The 27296-nt window shown below is 55.6% G+C and overlaps 2 protein-coding genes across 9 annotated transcripts; both read right to left on the reverse strand.

The window, feature by feature from the left end:
- Positions 1-3336: 3336 nt before the first annotated feature.
- STAC3 (SH3 and cysteine rich domain 3) lies at positions 3337-7197 on the reverse strand. The gene is given in 13 exon segments (XM_061368733.1): positions 3337-3538; positions 3627-3764; positions 3921-3972; positions 4069-4172; positions 4280-4329; positions 4539-4605; positions 4677-4771; positions 4847-4916; positions 5053-5150; positions 5272-5530; positions 5905-5971; positions 6619-6776; positions 6778-7197. Coding segments are annotated over 13 exon segments (1662 nt in total). The 5' UTR covers positions 7183-7197; the 3' UTR covers positions 3337-3439.
- A 627-nt stretch (positions 7198-7824) lies between these two features.
- Positions 7825-27059, reverse strand: R3HDM2 (R3H domain containing 2). Of its 8 annotated transcripts, none has more exons than XM_061368718.1 (23): positions 26861-27059; positions 26740-26781; positions 26041-26127; positions 25178-25304; positions 24190-24268; positions 23287-23346; positions 22753-22893; positions 22280-22388; positions 21018-21095; positions 19563-19594; positions 16844-17076; positions 14884-15101; positions 13833-13922; positions 13007-13249; positions 12347-12473; positions 11740-11975; positions 11192-11346; positions 10909-11009; positions 10014-10183; positions 9693-9837; positions 9516-9616; positions 8989-9073; positions 7825-8226 (listed from the first exon to the last, which is right to left on the reverse strand). In XM_061368718.1, exons 1-23 carry the CDS (start codon positions 27026-27028, stop codon positions 7877-7879), a joined length of 3177 nt encoding a protein of 1058 aa, XP_061224702.1. In that variant the 5' UTR covers positions 27029-27059; the 3' UTR covers positions 7825-7876. The 8 variants fall into 8 exon arrangements, with proteins under 8 accessions (XP_061224702.1, XP_061224705.1, XP_061224703.1 ...); XM_061368719.1 differs by having other exon boundaries at positions 7826-8226; positions 14884-15068; positions 21018-21113; XM_061368724.1 differs by having other exon boundaries at positions 7826-8226; positions 21018-21113; positions 26861-27052.
- Positions 27060-27296: the final 237 nt, after the last annotated feature.

The raw sequence follows: 27296 nt of genomic DNA on the forward strand, positions 1-27296 counted from the left end.
TGGGGACAGCCCTCGGTCCCCAGCCAGCCTTTGGGGTGTTGCAGCCGCAGTTGACGAGTTGGGAAGGCAGACCCCGCAGTCTGGAGGTCAGGAAGCAGGGAGGGGGCGGCAGGTAGAGCAGGGATTGCTTTGGAATGACGGCAATGACACAGCACAGCATCTCCCCCCAACCCCAGCCCCTCACCAGGGCATCCAAACCTGCCCATCCTGCTCCTAGCCCTAAGTGTTACCGATGCCCCGATGAAGGCCGGTGTGGGATGCTCCTGGACCATAAGAAGGGAAGCTGATGGGGCAAACACGGGTGCTGGGGAGCGCAGGGGGATGTCGCCACTCAGGGAATGAGGAGCCCCCCCCAGCTCTTTGATTGTTTGAGCCTCCTCCTCCTTTGCCAGCTTTTGAACTCATTAGCACTGCCCGCAGGCTCCTGTTCACGCAGCTTGGTCTGGAGCCCAGGAGGACTCAGAGCGAAGCCAATGCAAGCTGCAAACGGGACCCCCCAGGCGCAGATAAACCCCACAGCCCCAGGGTCCCCAAACTCCTCTGCTCCCCCTGCGGCACCGGGGAGCTCGGGGCAGCCGGGAGCAGGAGGGGGGGGGCACTGCCTTTGCTTGGCTGGGTGAGTGGGGGGCTCGGGGGAGCCCTTATGCTGATCCCTGCATGGGGGAAAAGCATAAACAGCCCCGGAGCTGTTCCCTCTCCCTGCGGCCCGGATGTGGGGCCAGCCGTGGGGCAGGATGCTGGCCCCAGAAGCTCGCACACAGCAGCATGGGGAGGGGGGACGAGAGCAAGAACCCAGGGGCAGAAGGAAGAAGGGGGCTGAGCTTGGGGGCTGCAGAGGACTCGGTGCTGTGTGGGACCACGCCTGCTGTGAGGCCGGAGACAGTGACAAACAGCCAGAGGCGCTGCCTGCCTCCTGCCCTCATTAAATCCCCCCTAACGAGCTGAGCACTGAGCCCTGGGGCCCAGCTGGACTCGGAGCTGGTCATTACTGCTGACAAGGACCTGTCAAAGGGGGAGATGTGGTGAGCTCCATCCCCCCCCGCCCCGCATAGCACAATGGAGTGGGACACAGCCCCCCCCCACCTCAGGACTGGGGTCACCTGTCCCCCAACCCTTGGCCATGCTGTTGCTTGGGGATGGGGTGGACTCAAGGCTGCTGGGGATGAAGGGAAGGAAGGACAGGGTCTCGAGGGGACAGTGATGATGCTGATCCAGCAGGGAAGTGAGCTCTGGACCCCCCGGATTTCCCCCTCCAAGCTCCTCTCCCACCTGGAGCAAGGGACATGGAGGAGGATGAGGAGCAGGAGGATGAGGAACAGAAGCACATTCCCCCCCCTTCCGCTTCCCACTTGAGTCCCCCGGCAGAGCCGCTCGTTCCCGGGAGCACCCTGGCACAGATAAGGAGCCCCGGTGATCCCCAGGGCGCGTTTAATCTGGGACAGGACAGTTATTGGATAAATACCATGAATATGTAAATTGCATTTATGCTGATTTACGGCTGGGGGGGCAGGTGGGGAGCGGAGAGATGGGTTACTTTGGTTTAATGCATTTATTTCCCTGCCTGGAGATGGAGAACAATCTCGGAGCGCTGCATCTGCCAAGACAGAGGAGGTGATTTAGGCAGAGCCGTGCAGATGGGAGAACCCCAGGGCTGGGATGGGAGGTTGGAGCGGGGGGAAGCAGCACCCCAACACTTCCACCTCCCACTGCACCCCTTGGGGCTCAGCATCCTTACAGGCACCCCCAAAAGGGTGTGCAGGGGGTGGCTGCCTCCATCCCCTCCGTGCCAGCGCTGCTCTCCCGGGATGATGTATGGATCCAGCACAAGATCCGCGCTATTCCAATTAATTCCCGGGCCTCGCAAAGCCTCCTGACCTTTCACGAGCCGCAGCGAGGAATTGAGGTGATTAATCTGCTAGGTCGGGGTGGCTCCTCCACTCTGACATCCCCGTGTGCTACATGGGGTGGGTGCCAGACCCTTTGCATCCAGGGGGCTGCTGAGCCTCCGCAATCACAGCCCCCTCTCTACACACAGCTGGGGCACGGCCAGATGTGGACTCGACTCACTCCTGCTTGTACCCCCCCTTGCCAGAAGCATCTGGGATGGAGCTGGGAGGGGGAATCACACCTTAACTGATGAACCCAATTAGATCCTGCACCTAATGACGACCACCCCTCCCCACCCCAAAGCAGCCCCCCCTTCACCCTGGGGCAGGGCCAATTAACCAGATGACTGTAATTAAGTTGTTCTCTTCAGCTGCTCAATGAGATGGAGCCCTCCCCGACTTCCTTGGGCGGTTCTCCCCCCCCTTCCCCTCCTTCTCACATGCAGCAAATCAGCTTCAAACCCCCCCCCCCCCCCGCAGGGCTCTGCAAATAAATAAATAGCCACTCCTGATAAAATTAACCGTATGAGGAGCCGCAAATGAGGCGGAAAATCGCCACCGTTCCGCATTTAAGAGCTGACAGGAGGCCGGGAGGGAGGGAGCAGTCCTGGCCCACCCCATCACCTTGTAGCCCTCCCATTGCCACCGGTCCTGCACATCTGGCAGCAGCTGCTCCAAACCCACGGTGCGGACCGGGTCGCCCCCATGGCCAGCAGCGACACACCCAAGGTTGGACCCGCGGGGGGGGGGGCCCGCTCTTCCCTTAAACCCCCCTCCTGCAGTGGCAGCGTTGACACGGGAGGAGAGCACGGAGCTGGCCCCTGCTATAAGGGGGGCGGTGAACTGCGCGCCACCCGCCAGGGGGCGCCGCATCTTCCTGCCACTTCATTTGCATGCGGCGCGGGAGCCCACGCTGCAGCAGTGCCCCCTCGCGGTGCGGCGGGGATGGTGCCGATACCGGGGTACCGGGCGCACGGCGATCACCGCTTGCAGCGGTCGGGATAGAGGATAACGGGCTGCCTGTCGCCATGGCGACGGGCGGGGCGAGGTACCGGCCCCCCTGTCGCCGTGGTTACCGTCGGCGTCACGGCTCCGGGACGTCACGGGCTCCGCCACCGCCCCCCCGGGGCAGCTGTTCCTGGCTCGGTGCTCGCCCTGCGCGGTCCAAGGACTCGTCCCAGTCCCGGCACCTGTCGCTCCGCAGCCCCTATTCGGGCCCCAACGGGCCCGGTGCCAGCGCTCGGGAACGGGGGATGCGGCCCCGGGGGGACGCGCGGGGGGTCCCGGCCCCCAGGAATGGAAACCGGGGCGAACGCGGGGAGGAGCAGACGTGTATTGATAACACAGGGGTACACAGCCCAGAGCCCCCCCCCGCCGCAGGAAGGGGGGCCCCCTCCTTGCACCCAGTGCCTCCAATGGACCAGAGCTCCCCCCGCAGCCCGCTCCTGCCATGGTCCCCACGGAGCGATGGGGCTGCCGCCCGTCCCCATTCCCATCCCGCTCCAGCAGCTCCATCCCTCTGGCCGGAGGGGGGGCCCTGGGCGCTGTCCCGCTCAGATCTCCTGCAGGAAGTCCACGGGGAAGAGCCCCACTTTGCGGCCGGTGTAGACTTTGACGTAACCGTTTACCTCCTCCCCCTTCTGCACCACGATCTGGGGGCAAAGGGGGTGATGATGGTGACACCCCATAGAGCTCCCCCCCAGGGTGGGAGCAGGGAGGACCGAAGGGCTCCTGTCTCACCTGATCCTTCTTGAGCGTGATCTGCCCGATCTCCCTGTTGCCCACGAAGGAGCGCGTCACTTTGTGCACCCGCTCGCCCGCCCGCACCCGGATGATGAAGTTGGGAGGGAAATATCCAACTTTCTCCCCGATCTTCCCCTGGAAGGAGGCAGTGGCTGGGTGCAAGGTGAGGGTCGGAGCCACCCTGTGTGACCCCCTCCACAACCAGCCTGCACGCTGCGGGGTGGCATGAGGACACGATGTGCTTTAAGCGCTGCATCTTTCCCCTCTCTGCCTGTAGGATCTCAGCCTTACCCTCCACCACTCCTCATTGGAGTCATCAACCACTGTGATCTTCTCCCCAGGCCTGCGAAGGGAAGGATGGGTTTAGAATGAAGGGGTGCAGGGACCCCTTGTTGCTCCCCTCCTCACCCCTGTGCTCTCTATGTGGCTGGTTACTTACGGGAAATCCAGGTCATCCTTCTCCAGGGCTTTGAAGCGATAAATTGCCACGAAATAGTGAGACTGGGGGAAGCCACCGCGTGTCCCTGGCTGTAGCTTCTTGCTCTATGGGAGCAGGAAAAGGGGGTCGGTGCCCCAGCGTTGCTGAAAGCCCCAGGGAGATCCCTGCTGCCTGTCCCCATGCTGCTCCATAGTGTGAGGGTGATGGGTACCTTGTCGTCTGTTGGGCTCTTCTCAGCCTTCTTGTTCCCTTCAGAGGTGCCTGGAAATGGGAGGATGAGGGGGTTACATCTCTCCTGGTGCTGCCTCCCAGCCTGGAAGCATCCCAAGGAGCTCCAGGTCAACAAGGGGAAGCCCCTGAAGTGAAGACCCCCACTTCCTATGGGGCAAAACCCACCCAAGTGAGCCCCCCCATGAGGGTCCCCCCTGCTCAGTGCTCACAGCTCAGCCCCCCGATGCCACAGCACTCACCACCCTCCGTTTTGCCTCCTTGTGGCTTCGTGGCCTCTGGTTCCTCATCCATCATAGCAGCCAAAGGCTGCAAGGCAGAGAGCCGTCAGGGGGTGTGGGTTGGGCAGGGAGTGGGGTGGCCATGGGGTGCTCACTCACGTTTTTCTTCTCATCCTGCCCTTTCTTGCGCTCCTTGTTGGCCATGATGACGCCCGTCCGCAGCGTCTCGAACACGGGGTCGCTCCTGTCGGCTGCTGCAGTGGCGCAAGGGATGGTGAGAGGGGTTCGGGGTGCACGGGGAGATGGGGGGCACCCAGCACCCTACTTACAGAGCTGGTCCTTGATGCAGAGCTGGTCACTGTAGAGGGGTGAGCTGTACGCCCGGCGGAAGCCCGGGGGCTGCAAGGGGGAGGGTTAAGAGCATCACTCCCTGCCCACACACTAGCAGAGGGGATGGAGAGCACGGGGGCACGGAGGGGAGCACCCCTAGGGCCAAGAAGCACCAGAGCACGGGACCATGAGCAGGAGCACTCACGATCTTGCCGAAGCAGCGCTGCATCTCCACGTAGGTCTGGCAGTGGTGGTGGATGTTGGTTTTGCAGTTCTTGCACCTCAGGCCAAACTTGTTGTTGACTGACAGTGTAAGGGGTGGGGTGGGGGGGTGGAAACGAGAGGCAATGTGACACTGCAGCTGCAGGGACGGCTGGGCTGGAGCCCTCGCCAGCCTTGGCCCCCAGCAGCCCTCAGCACTCACGGACAATCATGCGGGCACAAACATCACAGAACTTGGGCTTTTTGAAGTAGTGATCTTTGAACTTGTGGGGTTTGTCATTGACGAGTTTCGGGGGCTCAGGGGGCGGCTCGGGCTCCTCTTCTTCCTCCTCCTCCTCATCCTCATAGATGTAGAAGATGGGTCCCCCTGAGGGGCTGACCAGCTCCCCATTGGGCTGCGGCTCTGGTGGTGCCTCCTCCTTGGGTTTTTGCTGGAAAAGCTGCTTCAGCTTCTGTAGCTGCTGGGCAGGAGAGGAGGGATGCACAGGGCAGGCATGTGGGGTGAGGCCGGCAGGCAGAGGACCCAGTGCCTGGCTCCCGGCCCCTTTGCTCTGACCTAGAGACTGCTTCATCCCCAGTGAGAAGAGACCCCGGGCATCCTGAGGCAGAAACCGTGAGGATGGGGACCCTTCTCCCACTAAAGGAGAAACTGTGACTCCTGAGCATGATGTGGATATGGGAAGAGCCAAGCTGGGAAACGCCACCCAGTTTCCTGCTGGATCAGGAGCCCACTGGGCATCCCTGCTCCCACAAAGCCTCCTGGGGCCAAGGCACAGCTGATGCTTGGAGGGTGCCTTCCCCACCCACCCAAGCTGCCCTGTGGGTACCCACTTACCCGGCTTTTGGGTTTCCCACCTGAAGCAGGTGAAGCTGGTGGCTCCGGCACTTCCTTCTCTGTCATGCTATGGGGGAAAAGGAGATGTCACATTAGCTGGGGCTAACTCCCATTGAAGGGTAGAAGCAGCCCAGACCTTGCTGGGTGAGAAGCATCTTCAGAGCTGCTGCCTCCCTATGCCCCAGCACCATCATCCCCAGCAAAGGGCCCATCCTGTGCAGGCTGGAGACTGGGCTGCTGCTTGCTCTATGGATGCTGCGAGCCAGACCCTGGGCTACCTGCATGTGTCCAGACATCTCTACCTCATGATTAAACTGCAGTGCTACTCTGGGCCCCCCCAGGACCAGCACATGCCTGTGGTGCTGCTTGGCATCACTGCACAGCCCTGCTTTCTTCTCCCTGTGCTACCACGAGGGCAGGATTTGCTCCCGCATCCCCCAAACATGCCCAGTCTTGCCTTTGACTCCACCATCCCCATGGTCCCTCTACCCAGACATCACTATTTATGGTGATATCCAACACAAGCCCCCCCCATGCCGCCAAGGAAACCAACCATCAGGGAAAGAGCAATGGGGACCAAGGAGCCATGGGACAAGGGGGTGCTGCAGAGGCAGAGCCCTGGGCTCTGGCATCAATAAGGAAGGGGCTAAAAGGGGGGGGGGGGGTGAGTGGCCATGGCAAGGGGTCACTGCAGAGGGGATCAATCCCACTTACACTGTGCTTGGAGCTCTCGCCCTGTGATGAAGAGCCCCTGGATGGGCGGGCGATGGTGGGGCCTCGGCAGGTCCGGAGCCCCCAGGCCTGGGTGCCGGTGCAGGGAGGGGGCAGCGGCCCCGGTGCTGTGCGGTGCAGGAGTGACAGGGCAGAGGGGAGCCGACAGCTGAGCGCGGCCGGAGGCTGACGCCGGGAAATTGGAGCCCATGCGGGAGGCGGAGGGGAGCGGGGCCAGGGGAGGCTCTGGCTATTTGCGTTAGTGGGTTGCTGGGCGTGCCAGAGGCCACCCCCCCTCCCTGGGCAGCAGTGCCGGGGCACGCCAAGGGCTCCAGCCTCCAGCTCCTGTTTGCACTGGTGCTGGAGGCCCTTGCAGCCGGGAGGGGAGAAGGGGAAGAGCGGCAGCAGTGGGGTCTCTGATGGCTGCCCCCGGACCTGTGTCCCTGCCAGGTTGTGCCTTAGCACCAAGTGTGGGGCTGGACCCACCACCCTGTGCAGGCGGCTCTTACCTCTCCATCCATGCTTGCTTCTGCTGGAAGTCCCGTGGGGTGCTGCAAGAGGCTCCATTGCTGCATGCAGTGCTGTGGTGAGGGTGACGGCACCTGCAGGGCAGGAGGATGCAGCGATGCCTTCACCTACCAGCTCCAGGGCTGCTTCCCTGTCATCAGGAGGAAGATGTTGCTTCCTGGCAGGGGATGCCCTGTGCCCCCCTTCCTGCACTGCACAGGGCTGTGAGTATCTTACAGGGAGGACCAGCCCCTGGTCAAAGTGCTGGGTGCAGCATCCACCTGCCTCCCCAAGAGGCAGCCCTTAGCACTGGTACTGGCAGAGAATGGGAAAGCAGTGTTAAAGTGATGGACAAGTTTTCCTTTTGTTTGGTTTTTTTATTTAAAAACAACCCCCCCCCCAATAAAATAAAACAAAAACAAAAAAATCCCCCCCCCCACCCCCAAATAATAATCAGATTAAATAAAATGTGCAGTGAACATACCAATTCAACACCTGTATGTGTGGTTCAACACAGTGCTTAACAAAACAACATACACAGGGGAAGGTGGGCGGGCAGGGGCATCACTCCAAAAAATAATAATAATAATAATAATTAATAATAATAATTAAAAAAAATCAATTTCTCGTCTCTTAATTCTGTCCATATAAATATATCCATGGAGGGCAAGAGGAAGGAAGGGCAGGAAGGAAGAAGAGGAGGCAGAGGGGATGCCTGCAAGTCCAGTGTGCTCTGTGTGCCTGTGCGTGAGCCCTACTGGGAGCTGGCACGCTCCAGCACCCGCAGGTCATAGTTCTTTTTGGCCACACGCAGCTTGAAGCGGCTGAGGGAGTTATTGAGGCGGAGGGAGGCGTTTTGGGCAGCCAGCGGGCTGGGGAACACGGCCACGATGGTGTATAAGGCAGCGAGGTCACTGTGCCTGCCGTTCTCCAGAGTGCCGCTGCTGTCCCTGTCCCTGCCACCTCCATCCCCGCGGCGCCCCTGAGTCTCTTTGAGCCACTGGATTTTGGCCCCGGCCATGGCGAGCTGGGTGAAGAGCTTGTCGGCCTCGGTCCGTGTGATGCCCTCGGGCAGGTCCGTCACCTCCAGCACTCGGCCCAGCACTGCAGTGGGGAGACAGAACGTGGTGGTCGGGGGGGTCCTCACCCAAGTCACTGCTACTGTACTAAGCTGCCCCCACCTTCCTGCTTCCTGCATCCTGACCCTTTGGATGCCCACATCCCAGTCCCTGCATGCTTCAAGAGGAGGCTGCTGCTTCCCATTTGCTCCAGCCCTCCTTGCTTCCTCTGCCTGGGCATGGCTTTCCAGTCAGGGTGCTATGCCCCAGCTTCCTACCCTAACCCTTGGGTACCAGGGAGCCAACCCACCTCTCCTGCCCTCTATCCATGGGAAGGGAGAAAGACACCCATGGAGGAGTGGTGTGAATCCTGAGCGTGACACTGCTCATGGTGCTCAGCCCACGGACAGATCCCCTTGTGTCATGCCCACCTCTTTGCCTCCACTCTGTGGTACCCAAACACTTCTGCTGCCTCTTGGCTCCAGCCTTGGCTTTTGGGCTTAGCAGAGGGCTGGCTGAATGGATTCTTTGCTAATATTAACGTGGCATGTAACGAGCACGCCAGCCGCAGGGAGAGGGACAGCTCTTAAAGGGCTCCCTCCAACCAGCTGCTGGTGGTGGTGGTGGTGACGTGGAGGTGACACAGGGGACAAGCCTGAAGCCCCCATAGAACCAGTGAAGAATGCATCCCCCCCCGTGCCAGCTGGGGGCAGAGATGGCATCTGGAGTCTCTGCCAATGGCAGCTATGCCATGCAATGGGGACTGCTCAGTGGGTACAGGGTGAACTGCTTGAAGAGGGTCACTTGCCTACATCGCTTGTCCCAAGATCAGTGGACGCTGACTTGAGGGCTTGTCTCTTGCTCCGGTTTCCATGTTTCATTCCAGTCTGCCCCTTAAAGAATAAACCCAGCAGAGTGTCACCTGAGGAGACACTGTGGCCTTACAGTGCCCACAGAGCATCCTGGGGAGGCCAAACTCGACCAGGCCATCACTGTGAAGGGGGATGAAGACACCAGGATGAAGCTTGCACCCTCGGCACCTTTGAGGTGACACCACTGAGGTGACACCATGCTTGGGTGAGAGGAGATCCAAGGCACAGCCATGCTCCCAGGACACTCAAAGGACCTGGGGCTGACACTGCTTCTGGGTAAAGCTGGGAGCAGCACCAGGCTCTAGGGAAATCCATGGACAGTGGCAGTTCTATTGGATGGATGGCATGGGGTAGGCAATACCTAACCAAAGGGTGCCCAGGCACAGGGCAGGGAACGGGGTGGTCTTGTTCTGCTCCCAGGCCCATGGAAGGGTGGCTGGGTGCAGCTTAGGCCTGGTTTTACCTGGTGTGCATTGTAGTTGGGCTGGTTGTGGAGCAGCGGCGGGGGACAGATAGACAGGTTATACTGCAGGGGCTGGCCCAGCAGTGAGTAGCGCCCATCACCTGCAAAAGGGAAGCAAAAGTCTGGGGGGGTCCAAAGGAACCCCAGGGAAACCCCAGCTCTGTGCTGTCCCCTTACCTTGTGTCGGGCCCATGGGCCGGGGGAACTGGGTGAGGACAGGGAGGGGGCTCAGCCCCGTGCAGACACTGTTGAGGTTGGTGACGGGCGATGGTGTCGGGGATTGGGTTGGGGACGTGATGGGGCTGTTCAGTTGGGTGCTGGCCTGGGGGAGGGAGAGCGTTAGAGAGCGCCTGTGATGGGTCCCTCTCCTGCCTCATCACCATGGGGTGATCCCACCCCCATCTCCCAGCCCATCCAGACGGCACGGATGCTGGGGTCCTCTGTCCCGCCAGGCTGCTCCCGCAACAGGAGCTGCCTTCCTCCCAGTCCTCTCAATACCTGAGCACTGGTGTCTGGGTTGTACAGGTCTCCTGGCTTCTGCCCCCGCTGGTCCAGGCTGTAGTACTTACAGTGGCTCCACTGCACCACAGGGGGATTTTGGGGGGCCTGGGGGCCATTGGGAACATTCAGCTGCATCACAACCACGCCAGGGCCTGATGGAGACACCCCTGAGGAGAGATGAGAGCAGTGCTACTGCCCAGGCTCTGTGCACTGCGGCTCCTGCCCACTGCAGAACAAGAGGCAGCCAGCCTGGAGCACAAGTCTTGCACCAACCCAGCCAGCCTGGGATGCATCGCTGGAACCCCAGTTCCTCTCATCTACTGCTCCCTGGTACCATGTGCTGTTCTGGTGACACTGAGCCAGCAGATGGGGTCAACAGCCCACAGCAGCTCCCTTTGCCTACTCCTACCCTGCCCACATGGCAAGGAGGTGCCAGGCCAGCATCAGCTGCTGTGCCATGACCTGGAAATTCCCAGTGGGCCATGGGATGGTAAGACTAAGGAAACCCATTGCACAGAAGGTGTCAGACTTCACAGAACCGCAGACTGGTTTGTGTTGGAAGGGATCTTAAAGCTCATTCGGCTCCAACCTCCTGCCATGGGCAGGGGCACCTTCCATGGAGCAGCTTGCTTCAAGCCCCGTTGTCCAACCTGGCCTTGAGCACTGCCAGGGATGGGGCAGCCACAGCTTCTCTGGGCACCCTGTGCCAGCGCCTCAGCACCCTCACAGGGAAGAGCTTCTGCCTAAGAGCTCAGCTCAGTCTCCCCTCGGGCAGGTTCAAGCCATTCCCCTTGGCCTGTCCCTACAGGACAGCTCTGTTCACTGCAGCCCCTACAAAACCTGATCCACTTTGTGCAGAACCAGTGCCAATGCTGACAGTGACCACTCTTACCTGAATACTGCTGCTGCATCTGTGGCGGGCTGCAGGGTGATGGGGACTGTGGCATCTGATACTGTTCAGAGCCAGGAGGCTGAAGGAACCCCACTGAAGGGCTGTGAAGCAGAGAGTGCTCTGGTGAGGTGCTGGGAGCTAGGATTGGGCAAGCCCAAGAAGTGACCAGCATCTGTGGTACCCAGGCACCTCCCTGAGCTGCAGGAGCAGGATGCTGTGCCCGTTCCCTGGGGCAGCAGGACCCCTTTCTCCCCAAGGCAGGTCAGAGATACAGAAGCTTTACCTGGTGCCATTCTGCTGGGCAGTTGGGATGACGCTGTAGTAGATGGGCACCCCCCCAGTCTGAATGCCCCCCTGCACAGACTGGCTGGCTGGTACAAGCACTGGCTGCTGGAAGGGCTGCTGGACCACACTCTGGGACTCATTGGCCATGGGAACCTGTGCAGGGAGGAAACAAGCAGCACTATGTAATGACAGGTAACATGGAGCAGAAGCATGGAGAACTGGCCCCAAAGAGACACCAAGGAGACCCATACAAGGTAGAAGAGATGCTGGACGGGTGGCTACTGCAGCCCAGAGCAAACTTGCCCAGGCAAAGGCAGCACCTCCCAGTTCTTCTTCAAACACAATGGCAAAGGGACTGACTGGGACTCAGTCCTCAAAGAACGTGGGACATCCTCAAGGCAATGTCCCACATAGATTCAGATGCAGACAAGCATCTTCTCAAGGTAAGTCTCCACCTTTGGCTCCACCATGCAGACACAGGAGGAGGATGCTTCCCACACAGCCCCCTTCCCAAGAGCCCCTCATCGGAGAGCAACTGAAGCCTACCTGGTACGAAGGCAGTGGAGTGTACTGGACCATCAGACCTTGCATCTGGCTCCCCATATTGCTCCTCTGGCTGCTGAGGAGGCCAGGGGGCTGCGCCTGCTGCACTCCCATCATACTCTGCATCTGGCCACCCATGCTGTTCCTCTGGCTGTTGAGGAGCCCAGGGGGCTGTGCCTGCTGCACTCCCATCACACCGTGGTACGTTTGCTGCTGGTTGGACATCATTGGCTGTAAACCTATCAGAACAGGGTTTAAATGGAAGAGCTTCCCAGCTGGCCACAGGAGACAGCTTGAGACTCGGCAGATGAGGTCCTCAAATCCTGCTTTGCCCCATCTCTTGCTAAAAAGTGGGAAAAGGGCTTCCCTTATGGCAAGTGTGAAAAGACCTTAAGGAAGCTCCTGGCTTTAAATCCACCCTGGGAGACCTCAGTGCATGTTACACACCAAGAGGGAGGGAAAGGACTGGAAGGGCCTTTGCAGCCAGGCCAACTTCCAGCTTCCCTTTGCACAACCTGGCCCTAGGCAGTGCATGGGAGATCCTGAAGAACCAACAAGAGTTGCAGATAAGGAAACCATGCCCCTTGGGCCCCATTTCCCCCTGGCTTACCAGGCTGCTGGGACTGCTGAGGGAGCTGCTGAGTGCGCTGGGAGCTGTAGGCCACTGGGTGACTGAGAGATCGGTATTGCTGGCTGGAGTTCGGGTACTGCCCGGGAGGGTAGTAAGAAACCTGAATCTGTCAGAACCAAGAAAACACGGTGCTGAGAACACAAGAGGGATGGGATCAAGAAGGCTCGGTCCCCAGGACCTGTTTGCTCTCTCACCTTCTGCTGAATGAAACCAACCAAGTGATAGCTCCTCAGGTAATCAACCCCTTCCTGCTCCTCCCAGCCTCCACATCCAAGCCTTTCCCAGCCCAGCAGTGCAAGAGCACAGTAGGTACAACTCTCATCACACCCAGAGGGAACAACCTTAGAGGTTATAACGCCCTGCAGGACCCCAAAGAGAGCTTATAGGTGTCAGCCCTGAATTGGTCACCGAACCTATGAGCCAGGAATGGTCAAGGGGGGTCCCCAGGCAGGTGCCCCAGAGGGGCAAAGAGGCAGAGGTCACCCTGCTGTGTGCTGACCCCAAGCTTGGAGCCCTGTGTGCTGGCCCATCACAAATAAGCAGCAGAAGAAGCAGAGACCCACTCTCAAGGCGCTGCTCCCCTGCAGCCCCTCTCCTCATAGAGGTGCACATCCCCTTTGGGCTTGTGGGTGCTCTTACTTGCTGGGGAGGCTGAATGTAGCCCTGGGGCTGCAGCACCTGCTGGGTGGGGGCCGTGTGCCCTGAGGCGGAGTAGTTGGAGGTGGGAATGGGCTGCCCAGGGGTTGCCATGATGAATCCTGTCTGCTGAGGATGCTGGGAGATGAGGGATGACTGGAACATCGCCGAGGAAGGATCCGGTGCTTCCGTAGAGCCCTGTCGGCTGAGGCTGATCTGCCCAAAGGGGTTGCTGAGTTCATCGGCCTGCATTGGGGAGAAGTGGGAAGAATGGAGGACAACAGCGTGGAGGACAACAGCTCTGCAGACCCCTTCTCCCTCCTCTGTGGGGAGGAGCCCACCCAAGAAAGGTCCCCAGAAAGGAGCCACACACCAAGAGCACTCTGCAGGATGGGGGGGTAGAGGCATGCGTGCTGCTTGCAGGGCTGCATGCTCAGCAGGCACTGGTGACAAGCAGGGCCCCACACATGCAGGGGTGGTCCCAGCCCAGGGTGTGCCATTCCCAAAAGAGATAACATGGGCTGACTGAGACCACAGGGCAGCCACGGTCCTTGGACCCCAGTTCTGGGCACAAGCATCACTTCTGGTGGAGCTTTGGCACTTGGTCTTGCCCAGGCTCTTCCCATGCTCATCAGTGCCTGGCCCTGGTGGGTCTCACAGTCTCAGACATCCCACTGCCTTGACCCCATGGCAGCACAGAGCCTCAATGAATCCCAAACCCACTGGGTGCAGTGTCTGCAATGTACCTGGTTAGCAAAAGCTCCCACAACACCAAACACAGCACACGGGTACAACAGAGGGAGTGCAGAAGAGGAAATGGGGTTTATACCAAGTTGTACTGCTGGGGTGGAGAGACTGGCAAGAGGACCTGGGGGCAGGAGCTCGGAGAATACTGAACAGGCTGCAGCGCTGGGACCGGCTATGACCAGCAGAGAAGGGAGCAGAGTGGGAAAAGGGGGGGAAGGAAGGACAGAAGGAAGGAGAGAAAGAAGGAACAACAAGGTTAGTCAAGTGAGCCACCTGCAAACACAGAGGGGGGCATTGCAGAGGGTTGGAAAGCAAGGAGGGCAGACCAGGGGAGCAGTCACCTCTCTGTGAGGACACACATCCCCACCCCTTGCTTTGTGGAGCTGCAAAGGCTGATGCTTGTTGATGATGACACTAACTCAAGCACCACATACTATGCTTTGAGCACTGAACTTGCAGGTGCACAGTGTGTTTTCACATCTTTCACCACACTCAAACACAGCAAAGCTTGGTCCTGCACTATCAGAACAGCCAAACAGTAAAAGATACAAAGGAAAACCTCAGCAAGATGCAGTGATCCTGTATGAGCTCCAGAAGCTTGCTGGGTGTTCAAACCTCAGACGAGCCTCAGGAACAGAACAAAGTATGCAGGAACAAGGGCTCCATCCTCAGGATTAGCCCTGCACGTTGTGGAATGTCACTTGGGTTTAACTTAGGGAGGGTCTGGAGAGTACCAGACCCAGGTACAGCTCCAGGTCTGCCTCTTCCAAGGACACGAGGTGACCACTGGGGAAGCTCAAACCCAGCTACTGTTTGTGACAGTCCCTCACCAGGATGGCAACTGGTTCCAGAACATGACCCCACCGCAGCAAAAGGCTATAGATCCCTTGCCAGGAGAGCTGCTGGCCTGAGCAGATACAGAAGAGGCTGGCAAGCTGTCACACAGCATCATCCACAGCCACAGCAAGGCCCCATAGCATGGAGGAACCGTCACTCCCTAACAGGCAGCAAGTGTGAAGATACCCAAACCCCACCGGGCAAGTGTGAATCCAGAGCACCCTGGCTCTGTTTCTACCTCCCCGCTGGGTGCCCAAGGAGCTTATGGAGTCCCTGGATGCTGTGCAGCAACTCACCTGGGATATCATGTGGTTGCTCATGGCTGGCTGCTGCTGGGCTGCAGGTGGAAGTCCCTGGGGCTGTGGTGGTGGCTGCTGGGGTGGCTGTGGTTGAGGCTGCTGGGCTGTGCAGGGTAGGAGGCCACGGCTGGGCTGTGAAGAGGGGGATTGGCTGCATGCTTCAGGGGCACCTAGTACCAGACCTTGAACAGAGAAAGGCATGGCAGGGTTGGTACCTGAGAGAGAAAAACATGGGTTTGGTGATGGGGGGTAGATCCTGTCACTACCTCCTGCACTGCAGCCAGATTAGAGTCTCTGCTGTCCACATGGTAGCTGCCACAGGGGACAGGGTGAGCAGGCTGCAGGCTAAGTCAGTTTGCCTCTCTTCACAGCAAACCAAGGTGCTGACACTCTCAGCACTCCAGGTTATGGCACCTCTCTCATCGTGTCTGTACAGGTCCACAGCTGGTCACAGCTCCTCCCCCTGCTCCATACAGGGAATGCGACCAGGATGCAATCACTGTTCCACGCTACAGCCGTGACTTGTAGAGCTGCTATTCCCAACAGCGTGCTCGCTTCCCTGACCCCACTTTAGCACCCACATTCCACACTGGGACACAGCAGTCCTCACCCATAGGTCTCAGGTAGTTGCTATATGCCTCAGGCCTTCCACTGGGCAGAGGAGCCTGATGTTAACAGCAGCCCCTGCCTGATGCAGGGCTCTCCACCTCAGCACGAGGCAGAGATGACAGCATGGGATGCTGTCTATCAGGTACACTCCTGTCAGCTCAGTACCCTAAAGCAGTCTGTGGGGAGAAGCTGAGTTGTTCCCAGTCACAGCTCAGTTCTGTGGCTTAGACACTAACTACATTGGCATGACCTGTTCAAGTGCTTGCCCTGAACAGAGAATCCTATTTTATGGCCTCACAGATCCAGCACATGAACATCTTTTGAGTACAAGCCTAGGAGATGGAAGGCTGGAAGCAAATCCTTCCCATGGGAGGAAAAACGGTTTGGAAGGAGTGCAATAGATGCTGCAGGGCACCCAGCTGGGAAATGCTCTCCTCACTATTTCAGTCTCACTTCCAGAAATAAAAGGGCTGTGAAACTATTGCTTGATGCCCAGTAGCTGCTATTTAATGAATTCTGCCTCTGATCTACTGCATTGCAACAGCTCATCTTCAGGCATTCTGCTAAGGATGTCTGTATCAGCAGCCGCATGGTGCAAAGAGGGAAATAGCTTCTGACAGTTGCCCAAGGGCTAAATGCTGAGATGGGAAAAGAGCCCCATAGTCCTCAGCACTTCTCCCCCACAGAATAAATGAGGATACCAAAGGTGGTGCTTGCTTTTTCCTTCTTGCTCCCAAGTGAAAATTCCTGGATGTTGCTCACTGACATTGCACAGCAAAGGTAACCAACGTGGCTTCTCATTTAGCACTGCACCACTAAAATCATCAGATCCCAGACTGGTTTGTGTTGGAAGGGACCTTAGAGCTCATCCAGTTCCAACCCCTTGCCACTACACTCTCAGAAGCATAGTGAATCATATGGAGTGAACGCTGTAGGCAGATACCACTAAATGCAGTTGTTTGATGAGATAAATTGTGTGTCTGATGAGACAGCCTAATTGGTGACACACTTCCCTAGCCCTCCTTTGTTGGAAAGCAAGGGAAAGGGCCAGATGGTTCACCCTAACTAAAGGTGCCTTAGGGCTGTGAGGGATTCTGGAGAGCAGAACCTGTAGCACAGCAGGGGAGAGAAAACAGCTCCAGGTTATGGGATTAACCAGTGTCCTCTGTCTTGGGGAGCTGTGCTAAAGGGAAGGAAGATCTAACAGGGGGTAATGAAAAAGCAGATGAAGCAACCAGCATATCCCTGTCCAGGTACTGGATGTATTCAGATGATGCCAACCATGTCCCATGCCCAAAGCATCCCGAGCCCCAGTTCCCCAGCCCAAAGACCATGAACAGTGCAGTACCTGCCCGGGGCGTCCTGCTGGCAGTGCTGCCTTTGCTGCTCCCAATGCTGTCCCCCCGTGTCAGGATGGAGATGCCACTGAAGCTGCTGGCTTTGGTAACGGGTGGTCGCAGGTTGCGGATGGAGCCATCGGAGTCTGTGCTGCTCCACGGCCGAGGTTCCAGCGACTTTATCTCGCTCTCAGTGCTGCTCTGGCGGCTGCCCGAGGCCCGGCTCAGACTGTCCCGGTTGCCCCTGCAGAGATGGAAGGAATCAGACCGCACATCCCAGGGCAAGGGGCAGCGGCAGGACCTGCAGCAGTGCTGCCACACTGCGGGGGGAGCCCCAGCAGCAGCTGGCTGGGACACAGCACATGGGCGCTTTGCATAGGGACCTGACAGCAAACACAGGGGCACAGCTTCCTTGGGCATGCACTAGGAAGAGCCAGGCGCTGCTGATGGTCCTTGGTGTGCGTTGAGAGCTGGCTCTTGGCCCTTTTCCCTAACCAGATCCCCACCTGGAAGAGATGCCAGCAGGGTCAGAGCATGATCCCTTGCTAAAGTCCTCCTTGTCTCACAACAGGGGCCTTGAGATGAGGCTGATTGAGCCCACTTTCCACACCAGCCCTGGTGAGTCTTTCTGCTCAGCTGGAACACCTATGTGTGGGATGTTGCTACACCCAGCACCGTGCTCCCACTTGATCACCCTCCCTTAGCCCCAGATCTGGCTACTTTACAGGACTTCAGAACGAACCAGCACTGCATCCTAAGCGGTGAGCCTGCTTCCAGCTATGGCTCACAAGCACACGAATGGGTTCCCAGGTCTTTGCCAAGGAGGAATGGAGATGGCAGCACCGGAGGAGATGCTCCCATAGGGCTGCAGGCTGAGCCTGGCAGCAGCTCCACACAGTTGTGGAGGGGAAAAGACAGGCTTGGAAGAAACTTCTGAAGTGATGTCCCAGGCTGCTGGGAGTATGGGAGAGCCAAAGCAAACACATCCCTTGGGAAACCTGAACAATGGTTATATCCCTAAAGAGGTAAAGGAATTGGACTATGCAGACTCCTGCTTTTCCTACTCCAGGCATGCTGTCACACTCTTGCCTTCCAAAAGCACTGCCCCAGCAGCTTCAGCCATGCCTTTCTCTCCCTCTGCTTTACTACAGCCTGTTTCCAAGTGTGTCCACCAGCAGAGAGCTCTCTGCAATCACATCTGGGCTTCAGCAAGTGGAGGATGTACTGCTCCATATGCCTGGCCCAAGGTGTATTACTCTGAATGCTGGGTTTTGAGGGTGGTAAGTCTCTGGAGTTCACACTGACATCACCTCCTGCTCCTGAAGAGCTTGTGAATGCCTGTCCAGAGCTCAAAATGGTCCAAAGGCCACACATCCTCCCTCTCTCTGCTATGCAAAGCACAAAACAGACAGCAGGTTAACCAAGCTCTTTAGGGACAAGTCAGAAAAGCTCCTGGAGCAGCCCTGGCTCCTAAAGCTGCAATCCCATCAGCAACCATCACTGTTCTGTGATCCCATGAACACCACTGCCACGTGTGGACCCCAGGACCCAGTCCCTGCAACTGTGCTGAGGATATTCGATTTTCCACAGCAGCATCCCTCAAAAGAGCCGGAGCCATGCGACAGACTGAGAGGAGCAAAGCTGCTCCTACACTCACATAGATCACAGAATGACTTGGGTTGAAAGGGACCTTAAAGCTCATCCAGTTCCAACCCCCTGCCACGGCCCAAAAGCCCCTCTCCAGGTTTCTTGTTGCCCCTTTAGGCACTGGGAACTGCTCTAAGGCCTCCCCAGAGCTCAGCAGAGGGGCAGGATCACCTCCATGAACTGCTGCTCATGCTCTGGGGGTGCAGCCCAGCACATGGGGGGGATCTGGGCTCAAGTGCACACTGAAGTTGGGTCCTGGGGAGCTTCTCCTCACCCAGAACCCCCAAGTCCTTCTCCGTAGGGCTGCTCCATCCAGTCTCCCCCAGCCTGTGGTTGTGCTTGGGGTTGCCTCCTGTCATACATGGAGATGCTTCACCTCTAGAGCTTTGTCTATGAAATGAGAGGGCAGCAGGCATGAAGGCTTTGATTTTCATGCTATTCTTTATCCCCCTTTCAGCAGCCTCCTGCAGCAGGTGACTTGTCACTAACTCCATCCTTCCAACCTTTTCATCCACAGGAAAACTACTCCATAAGAAAACGCTGCTCAAATATGCTCCCAGTGCCCTCTGCACTGGACTCTGCTTGAAGTGGAAGCCTGAGACACTTCATTGCCACCATAAGTAATCCAGCCTTTATAATCAGGGATTAGGAACAACCCCCCCTATCTGGATGCTGATCCCTGTAAGGGCAGGGGGTTTCTTGGAAGAGAAGAGGCAGAATGGTTTAAAACTGCTGAAATCCTCTGGCTTCCCCACTCTTCCCTGCCATTCCCACCTTCTCCCCCCCTCCATTTCCATCGATGCCTCAGTAAAAAACAGAACTCAAGAAATGGATGCTGCAAAAAAAGCCAAGGTCAGAAACTTCACAAGCAGCCATGCATGGGGTAAATTCCTCAGCAGGACAAGGTACAGAATAAGTCACAGAGAGATACCTAAAAATCTGCCTCCGTTTGTGAGAACTAGGAGAAAAGGCTTCTTTGGAGGTTCTGTCAGTTAACATCAGAAAAAAGCATCATTACAGAGTCATGCAGTCCTCTGTAGAGAAAGGCAGAGCTACAGATAGCATCTGCTGAACAGTACTGACCTGCTGTCGGTGAGATATCCATTCTGGCCAGCCTGGAAGCACGGGAAATACATGGAGATGGGAAGGAAAGAAAGGAAAGACTTAGTAACTTTGGAAGCAACAAAGCAATTTCAAAGCAAAGAGGAGCAAAGCACTAACAGTATGGGACTTGAACACAGTTTGTGTTGTGCACCAGTTATTCAGGAGTCTTGCTGCACACCAGGCCCACTCGGCTCTCCATCCAGGCCCATCAGAAACCTTTCCTGGTACCTGTGACCCTGAGATGTCTCAAGAGTTGCAAATCTGAGTCCTCAGCTCCCTCCTTCATTGCTTTAAGGCAGCTTTGACGGTAGCTTTGTCAATGGAACAACCAAGGCCAGCCATACCAAGGGTCCTTATTTGATAAATGCAATTATCAGAGCCATGTCAGAAAGGCAGAGGGCTCAAAGCCAGCTCAGGCCACCCTGCGAGAGTCACCCCTACCTCTGGAAGTCAGAAGCAAAGCGCTGGCTCAGCCCATGAACACAGAGCAAGGGTAAGTACATGCCCATCCCATGGTGTGCTAACACAGGGCAGCACGTGCTCCAGTCCAGGACTACAGGCAGGGCTGCTTGCTAACCTGTCTGGATGGCTTTGGGCCTGTGCATGGAAGACAAGTCCCTGATCACAACCGGCTGGAGAGTCACTGGCTGAAGCCTGGTGACTCAACGCAGCTCAGCACAGCAGCTGCCTTAACATCCTCCTTGGGCAGGCACATGGCAATTCCCATTAGGATGAATGAAAGGCGTCTTCCCCAAGGTGCTCAAAAGCAGCAGGCAAGGAGCTGGACTTTGAACGTGATCCACGGCAGATGGGCACTTGGAATGGGCCCTGATTCCATCACTTGGCACAGCATGGAGAGCTGCCTCCAGCTGGCAGACAATACTCAACAGAGCAGAGCACAGCAGCCTCTCTGAGCCAGATGTGAGCAAGGAACACAGCTCCAACTTAGAGGAGTTCCATGTAGGGAGCAGAGATTTCAAGGAAGCAATAACCAAGCTGGACACTCCATAAGAAAGACAACAAACGTACTGCCCAATTCATCCTGTAAAGGCACAGAGCCCTGCCTGATACTCCAAGGCCAGCACTGCTTGGTCAGGAGGTCGAAGTTGCAGCTCCTTTCAGATTCATCCATTGATTTGCTAGTCATCCCAGAAATGCCACTGCTGGGCAGCAAGGAGCAAACCTGCCCCCTCTGTCAGTCCCCACACGTGTAGTAGGCAATTTAGGGAAGGAGCAGACGGGGGAGTGGAGGTGTAGCTCCTCTATCTCAAGGTCTTAGACATCTTTGGTAGGAGTTGGAATTCAACCCTAGGAAGACCACTTGGAAATGGGTAGAAAAGGCACTGACAAGATCTGACCTCTCAGTATAGTCAAGGCCACCTTCTGCCACAATGTTCCAGGAGGGTACCTGGCAAGTGAGTCATCCAAGCTTACCTCTCGTGCAAATATCCGCTCCCTGACCCGCTGATACTCTTCCTCTCGCTCTTCTATAGATTTGCTCCTTCTCCCATCCTGCAAGGGGAGTCTGATCTGAAGGGACAAACACATCTCAGCGGGTCAGCAGTTGCCAATGGGAGCAGGGGGCTCAGTCAGCTGCTGGCATTGTTATGCAGCAGTGTAAGTGGATGTGGATTACGAGTGCGTGCGTGATGCCTGGATGCAGTGACACAGCCTCTGCCTTTGAACCTACCTTCCAAACACCTATGTCTAGGGATGAACATCCTGGAGGTCTTAGTGCACTCCACCTCCTGGATCAAGCACAACTACTCTGGCCTGATTCAGAAAGGACAGATCAGGAATATCACCACGTGCTTCTGGAAGACTGTTCCCAGGGGTCAAAGGCTAAAGGCCGCTCTTTGGAGCATATGCCAACACAGCAAACTCCTGCTCAGACATGAATTCTGTGCTTCATGGGTAGCTGCATCACCTGCAGAGTGCCACCATGGGGAAACCAGAAACTGATGCTGATTGCAATGACCAGCTCCCCAGCCTGATGACTTAAGTTCAGCAACATGACCCAAAGGCAAGGGATAGTGGTATTCTGGGGTGATGTAAAGATAGGAGCTACAAGAGCAAAGAGCCTGAGATCCCTGGTGAAGAGGTCTCCTGTCTCTTGCCTCTCCTGCCCCAGTTTTGACGTTCAAGAGTCTGTCTGACACAGGCTGGGAACGCAGCCACAGATGAACAAGCTAGCTCTGCATTACGGGTCTGGTGCCACCTGAGACAGCCCGAGGGCAGCCAGAGATTCAGGAGGGTTTTGAGCTTGGATGACTGGCAAAAAGCGTTGCATTTTGCCGATGGTTTCCTTCCAGCAGCACTCTGAGTCCTGTTGACTTCGCAGCTGGACTCGCTGCAAGCCCCAGGAAGGGGTGGGAGAGATGCTTGGCAACACAGCTCTGGGGCATTTCCAAGGGAACCTTAGCAAAAGGCTTCACCTTAAAGCCTGGCCCAGCCACCAGATGATATTCAGGGTACAGGAAAGTACCCCCCATAGAATCCACACAAATTCTTCATGCATTTCCACAGTATTTTGTCAGGTTTTCAGGATATAGCTAGATGCGGCTGCTTGGGTGGGGTGGAAGCTTCTATTAAAGAAGGTTACTGCAGGAAACCCAAGAGAAATTGAGAGTTCTCAGCTTAGAGAAGTCACATTTGACTTTCACAAAGTACGGAGACACTGCATTACCACCCCTTACCTGATTATCATCTCGGTCCATGCTGGTATCATCTCGTTTTAGGATGAACCTCTGCGGGAACTCTGCATTCTTCTCATCTTTGATGTGCTCAGAGAACCTCTGCTCAGGGCTGCAAAGGAAGAACCAGCCCTTGTTAGAAGGGGAAACGCAAGGCACAGAACTGTCTCCCTAAAGCCACTGCTTTGCAGGGATTAAGGAGGTGTGCAAAGGTGTTTGTTGTGTTAAATCTCTCCTTTGTGAGGGCAACAGGGCTCCTGCCTCTTCTCTGAGAGCTAGAGAGCTAGGAAGGGCTTGCAAATAGGACTGGAAGTGAAAGATTCTCCTCTTCTAGAGAGGGGACCTGCCCTTCTTATGGTGGCAAAAGCACATGGTGTGGGATCCATCCTGCTCTGGACCAGGGCTTTGCATCAGGTAGCCCCATGGAGGGAAGGGGATTCCAGCCCAGTTGTTCTCCCCTCCTCCTTCCCCCTTACATTCGTGTGTTACTGGTCTTGTTGATAATGACTGCCTTCCCAGTTTGGTCCACGTTATGGTCCATGCCAAAGTAGGCAGCTACCCGGTGCAGCAGCATCCGATGGTATGAGGTCATCTGAGGGAACTTCTTAAACTGATTGCTGAGAAGAGGGGAGAAAGTGTTAGAATTTAGGAGGCTTTGAAACAGACAGTGATCATATGACAGCAAAAGAGAGATCAAGGCTGGAGATGCCTTAACCAGATCCCACATCAGACCATGGCACATATCCCAAGCAGTTAGTCACGAGTCAAGTCCTTGTGTAAGGACAAATGAAGGTGGAGGATCAAAGCCAGGTTGGACGTGGATTGGAGCAGCCTAGTGGAAAGTATCTCTGCCCATGACAGGGGGTTGGAATTGGATAGGCTTTATGGTCCCTTCCAACCCAAACCTTTCTATGACTCTGTGAAGATGTACAAACAAACAGGCCTCTTCCCAGTGTGCCCAAAAGACATTCCATACTCTTTTGCATGACACAAACACAATGATCACTTACTTGTTATCACTAATAAATTCCAGAATCTCCTGTTCTAACTTTAGTAGCATCATTCTATCCCTGTCAAGAAAACAAAAAGGAAAAGGCCACTTTTAAAAAGTGAAATTCTGCTTTCTCTGTGTGATAGCCCTTCCCTGTGACAAACACAAATACCTGGAGCAAGCAGCCCTGTTAACCAGGCTTCACACACCCTCTACAGGAATGAACTAAGAAACTCCACATTTGTTCATATATAGTAAATGAATTGGCACATATCTGGCAGTTTAAAGCTGTCTTATTCCGTCGTAGGCTTTGGGTAATATTGACTCTCTGCTCTGCTGGAAGCTCCACTGGTAGAGACTCCAGCTTTGCTATTCCTATGCCAGCATTTGGCTTAATTCTATTTATTACTGACACAGCAGTGGTTTCTTTTGAGGCTGGGATTTGACAATCAGTTACAGAAAAGGTTTTCAAGTAAGCAAGCTTCCTTCCTGCTTGCATTCAAACAAACACTGTCTCTCCATCATACACAATTGATGTTCTGCTTGACTGTGGTATATCAAATCACAGTTGTCCTTTTTGTTTCTACACTGCCCCAGCTCCAGTAACACCTTCTGAAAGGTAAAACACACTTGCAGGTACTTTCCATAGCTGCTGTAATGCCCCCTCCTCCCAAGACACAGAAACATCCACACGTGCACACAAACTCCATGGCTTTAAGAGTCAATCGAAGTGTTCAAGGCCAGGTTGGACAGAGTCTTGGGTGACATGGCCTAGGGTGAGGCATCCATGGCCATGGCAGGGGGGCTGGAACTGGATGATCTTAAGGTCCTTTGCAACCCAAACCATTCTATGGTTCATTGGTCACCAGGTACTCCCTCCCTTCACTCCATTAGCAAGTGGTTTTAGTGCGAGGGCACCTACCGTGGGTTTTTTTTCAGCGTATTTACTAAAAACTCATGCAGATCTATCCCAGTGGAGTCTGTATATTCCTGGCTGGAATCTGAAAACAACACAACAGCAACAGCAGAACAAGTTAACAAAACACTGCAACAGAACAGAGCAAAGGGAAGAGGTGCGTGTCTTCCTATCCCTACAGGGAACTGAGCCTCATCCTCAGCACTGAGTATCCATGACAGGAAGAGAGGAAGAAAAGCCCACCTTCTTCAGGCTGGGACCTGTATCACCTGGGCTCGAGCCCAGTTTCTAGCACAGGCTTTGAACACAACCTCTAGGTCAAGTGTCTCCATCTGTACAATCAGGACCATGTCCCCTTTCTGCCATGGGCTGCAGGAGCATTGGTACAAGGCAGCAGGATGCCAGAGAGAGATGAGGCCAGGTCATGGAAGGAAACCTTGTCCCTAAACCCAACCACCTGGAGAGTGCTCAGGATATTCCATGTTATTATAGCATATTCTGTACAAGCAATTTCTGCACCTTTGATACTGGGTGCAGAACCCTATTCTTTCCCTCTCCCCACAACCCTTTGTCATTTGAAAGCAATCACAGCAAAACCAGCGAGCAAAACTGAACCTGCCCCAGTGCAGAGCTGCTGTCTGTACAAGGACTTCAGCTGCGATTTGCTCACCAGATTAAATGCATATCTTTTAGCCATTTCTATGCCCCAAGATCACACACGCAGGACTGGACAGCAGAAACTGAGCTGACCTTCTTGCAGCCTCACAGCTTGCCACGTGTGGCAACTGAAACTGGAAGCAGAAGTCCTTATGGTGGGTGCTCTTGGGTTTGCATCTGCACTGTTAAAAAGGCACCAGATCACTAGGAACGCTGCAGGAAGCCTGTAAGTCTGCTAGGGCATGTGTCAATCTAAAGAAATCCTTCCCCTCACTCTGCAGGCTCTGCTCCAGAAAGGATGTCATAGAAATGATACAGTCACCATCGAGCACCTCACCTCGAGACAGCATTTTCCTAGGTGCCTTTTCTTTATTCTTGTCTTTCTCTTCTTTCTCAGCCCCATCTTTCGTGGATTTCTCCTCTTCCTTGTCAGAAGGGCAGCTAACGTGCAACTGGATGATATCCTGCAACAAAAATCCCCAGGCTGGTTTGAGTCACTTGAACATCCCCTGGAGCTGGGACAGCCAGCACTGACAGGCATGGGATTCAGGTCGTGGATGTGAGCCATTTCACAAGCAGCCCCATTCTAAGAGCAGCCAAAGCAGTCTCTCTCCCTACCCTCTTTCCAATGAAAAGCCTTTGGCAGGCACTGAGGGGACTCTCAAGAGCATTTGTCACTGTTGTCACTTGCCTGGATCACCTCAGAATCTAAATCACACACTTCCCTATCTGAAGCTGATAAAATGCTGTTACAACCTTGACTCACTAAGGTGAGCCCTGCACTATTTCAGGAAGACTTTTCTAAAGCACCTCCCTGACTGCTGCCCACCTCCAAGCTCCAGCTTCTTTGGCACTGCCCACAGTGACTACAGATGGGGATCGCCTCTTTTGCTCTGTGAGCTGGCTGCTTTCAGCCTGAGCATCAGGGAAAGGGCTTGGATCAAATCTTCCTTCCCATGGCCAAAGTACCATTCCATTTTGGGGGCATAAGCTTGCACAGTGTTAGCAGTTGTGGGTGCCCAGGGGGTTGATGCTGATGATTCCTTGCATGTATGAGGAGTACCCACAAACATAACCCATTCCTTCAAAAGCAGTTTCTTGAGGAAAATTCCTGGCTCTCAGAGGACAGGACATCACTTCCAGCAAGGCAAGGATTTTCCAGGCTTCCCTGCACCACAGCTTGTCTTATTCTAGGCCTACCTGTGACTCCAGCAGCCCATCTACAAAGGGGCTAGACGATTCTTCACACACAGCCAAACTCCTGACCAGTTTAAGCTTTGAATTAGACTGGAAAAGAAAGAGGACAGTTAAGACACTGCAGCCAAAATACACCCACTTAAGGTCATGATGCTGCACTACCAAGCCACTCACACAGTCAGCCAGGTTGGACACAAGCTTGGGCAACATGGTCTGGTGTGAGGTGTCCTTGCCCATGGCAGGGGGTTGGAACTGGATGATCTTAAGGTCCTTTCCAACCCAAACCATTCTATGATTCTATTGTATCAACCAGTCACATGAGATCCAAGGGAGGAGCAACAATAAGGAGAAAGTCTTTAGGTGCACACGCATGTTCTGCCTTATGTATGGCAGTTGTACCTAACTCTGTCTTTTAACTGGAGGGTGTAACATGCCCTGTGCCCCCAGTGACACCTCTGAATTTCACTTCTGGTGTGTTGGGCTCTGGGGAAGGAAAATGAGTGGCAGTAAATAGCAGCAAACAGTTCCTTCATGTGCTAAAAAGGAGCACTCCTGCTCCAGTGCATGGCAAGTGACTGTCCTGAGCCATCACATGCTGCGTGTTGCATCTGCAGACAGGAGAGGCTTAGGAGTACCAGCCTGGGATCACGACTCAGTGCAGGGTGGCCACAATGAAGAATGGGACATCAGAAGAGGTCATACCTTGGCTCTTTTCCTGGCATGTCCATGGCTTGAAGTTCGCCTCTATGGAAAAAGGAAAGAGAAGGCAGGAAGCTGAATGTGGGGGACTCCCCCAAGGGACCACCCCCTCATCTGCACTTACCTGAGACTCCTGGCGCACGCTGACCTCCTCCCCGCCATCCTTCTCCACCTCCTCCTTGCTCGGTGACCTGGATATGTATTTGGTTTTGTTCACAGATTCCTCAACCACCTTTTTCTCTGACTCCTTCATTATTTCCAGAGACTCCTGGGCTGTGTGGCTGTTGGACATCTTCAGAGCCCTACGACGCAGCAACGGGCACCTGCCGAAAGAGGGGAAGGGGGTCAGGTGCTGTAACACAAGCTCTTGTTCATACAGGTTGTAACTTCCTTTTTGAGCTGCATACAAAGACCCCAAACCAAGCACCCTAACGACAGCACAACCCCTTGGATGAGTGGCTCAAGGGAACCTTGCAGGAGCTCCATAACTCTCACCAAGTCTCTGGAGACATTACCTGGGCAGAACAGTCTCTGAGACACACAGGTCCCCAGAGCAGGCA

This window comes from Neopsephotus bourkii, unplaced genomic scaffold (genome assembly GCF_033783945.1).
Source record: "Neopsephotus bourkii isolate Nb327-2 ecotype Australia unplaced genomic scaffold, CSIRO-AGI_Nbou_v1 NB_1445, whole genome shotgun sequence".
Lineage (NCBI taxonomy): Eukaryota > Metazoa > Chordata > Aves > Psittaciformes > Psittacidae > Neopsephotus > Neopsephotus bourkii.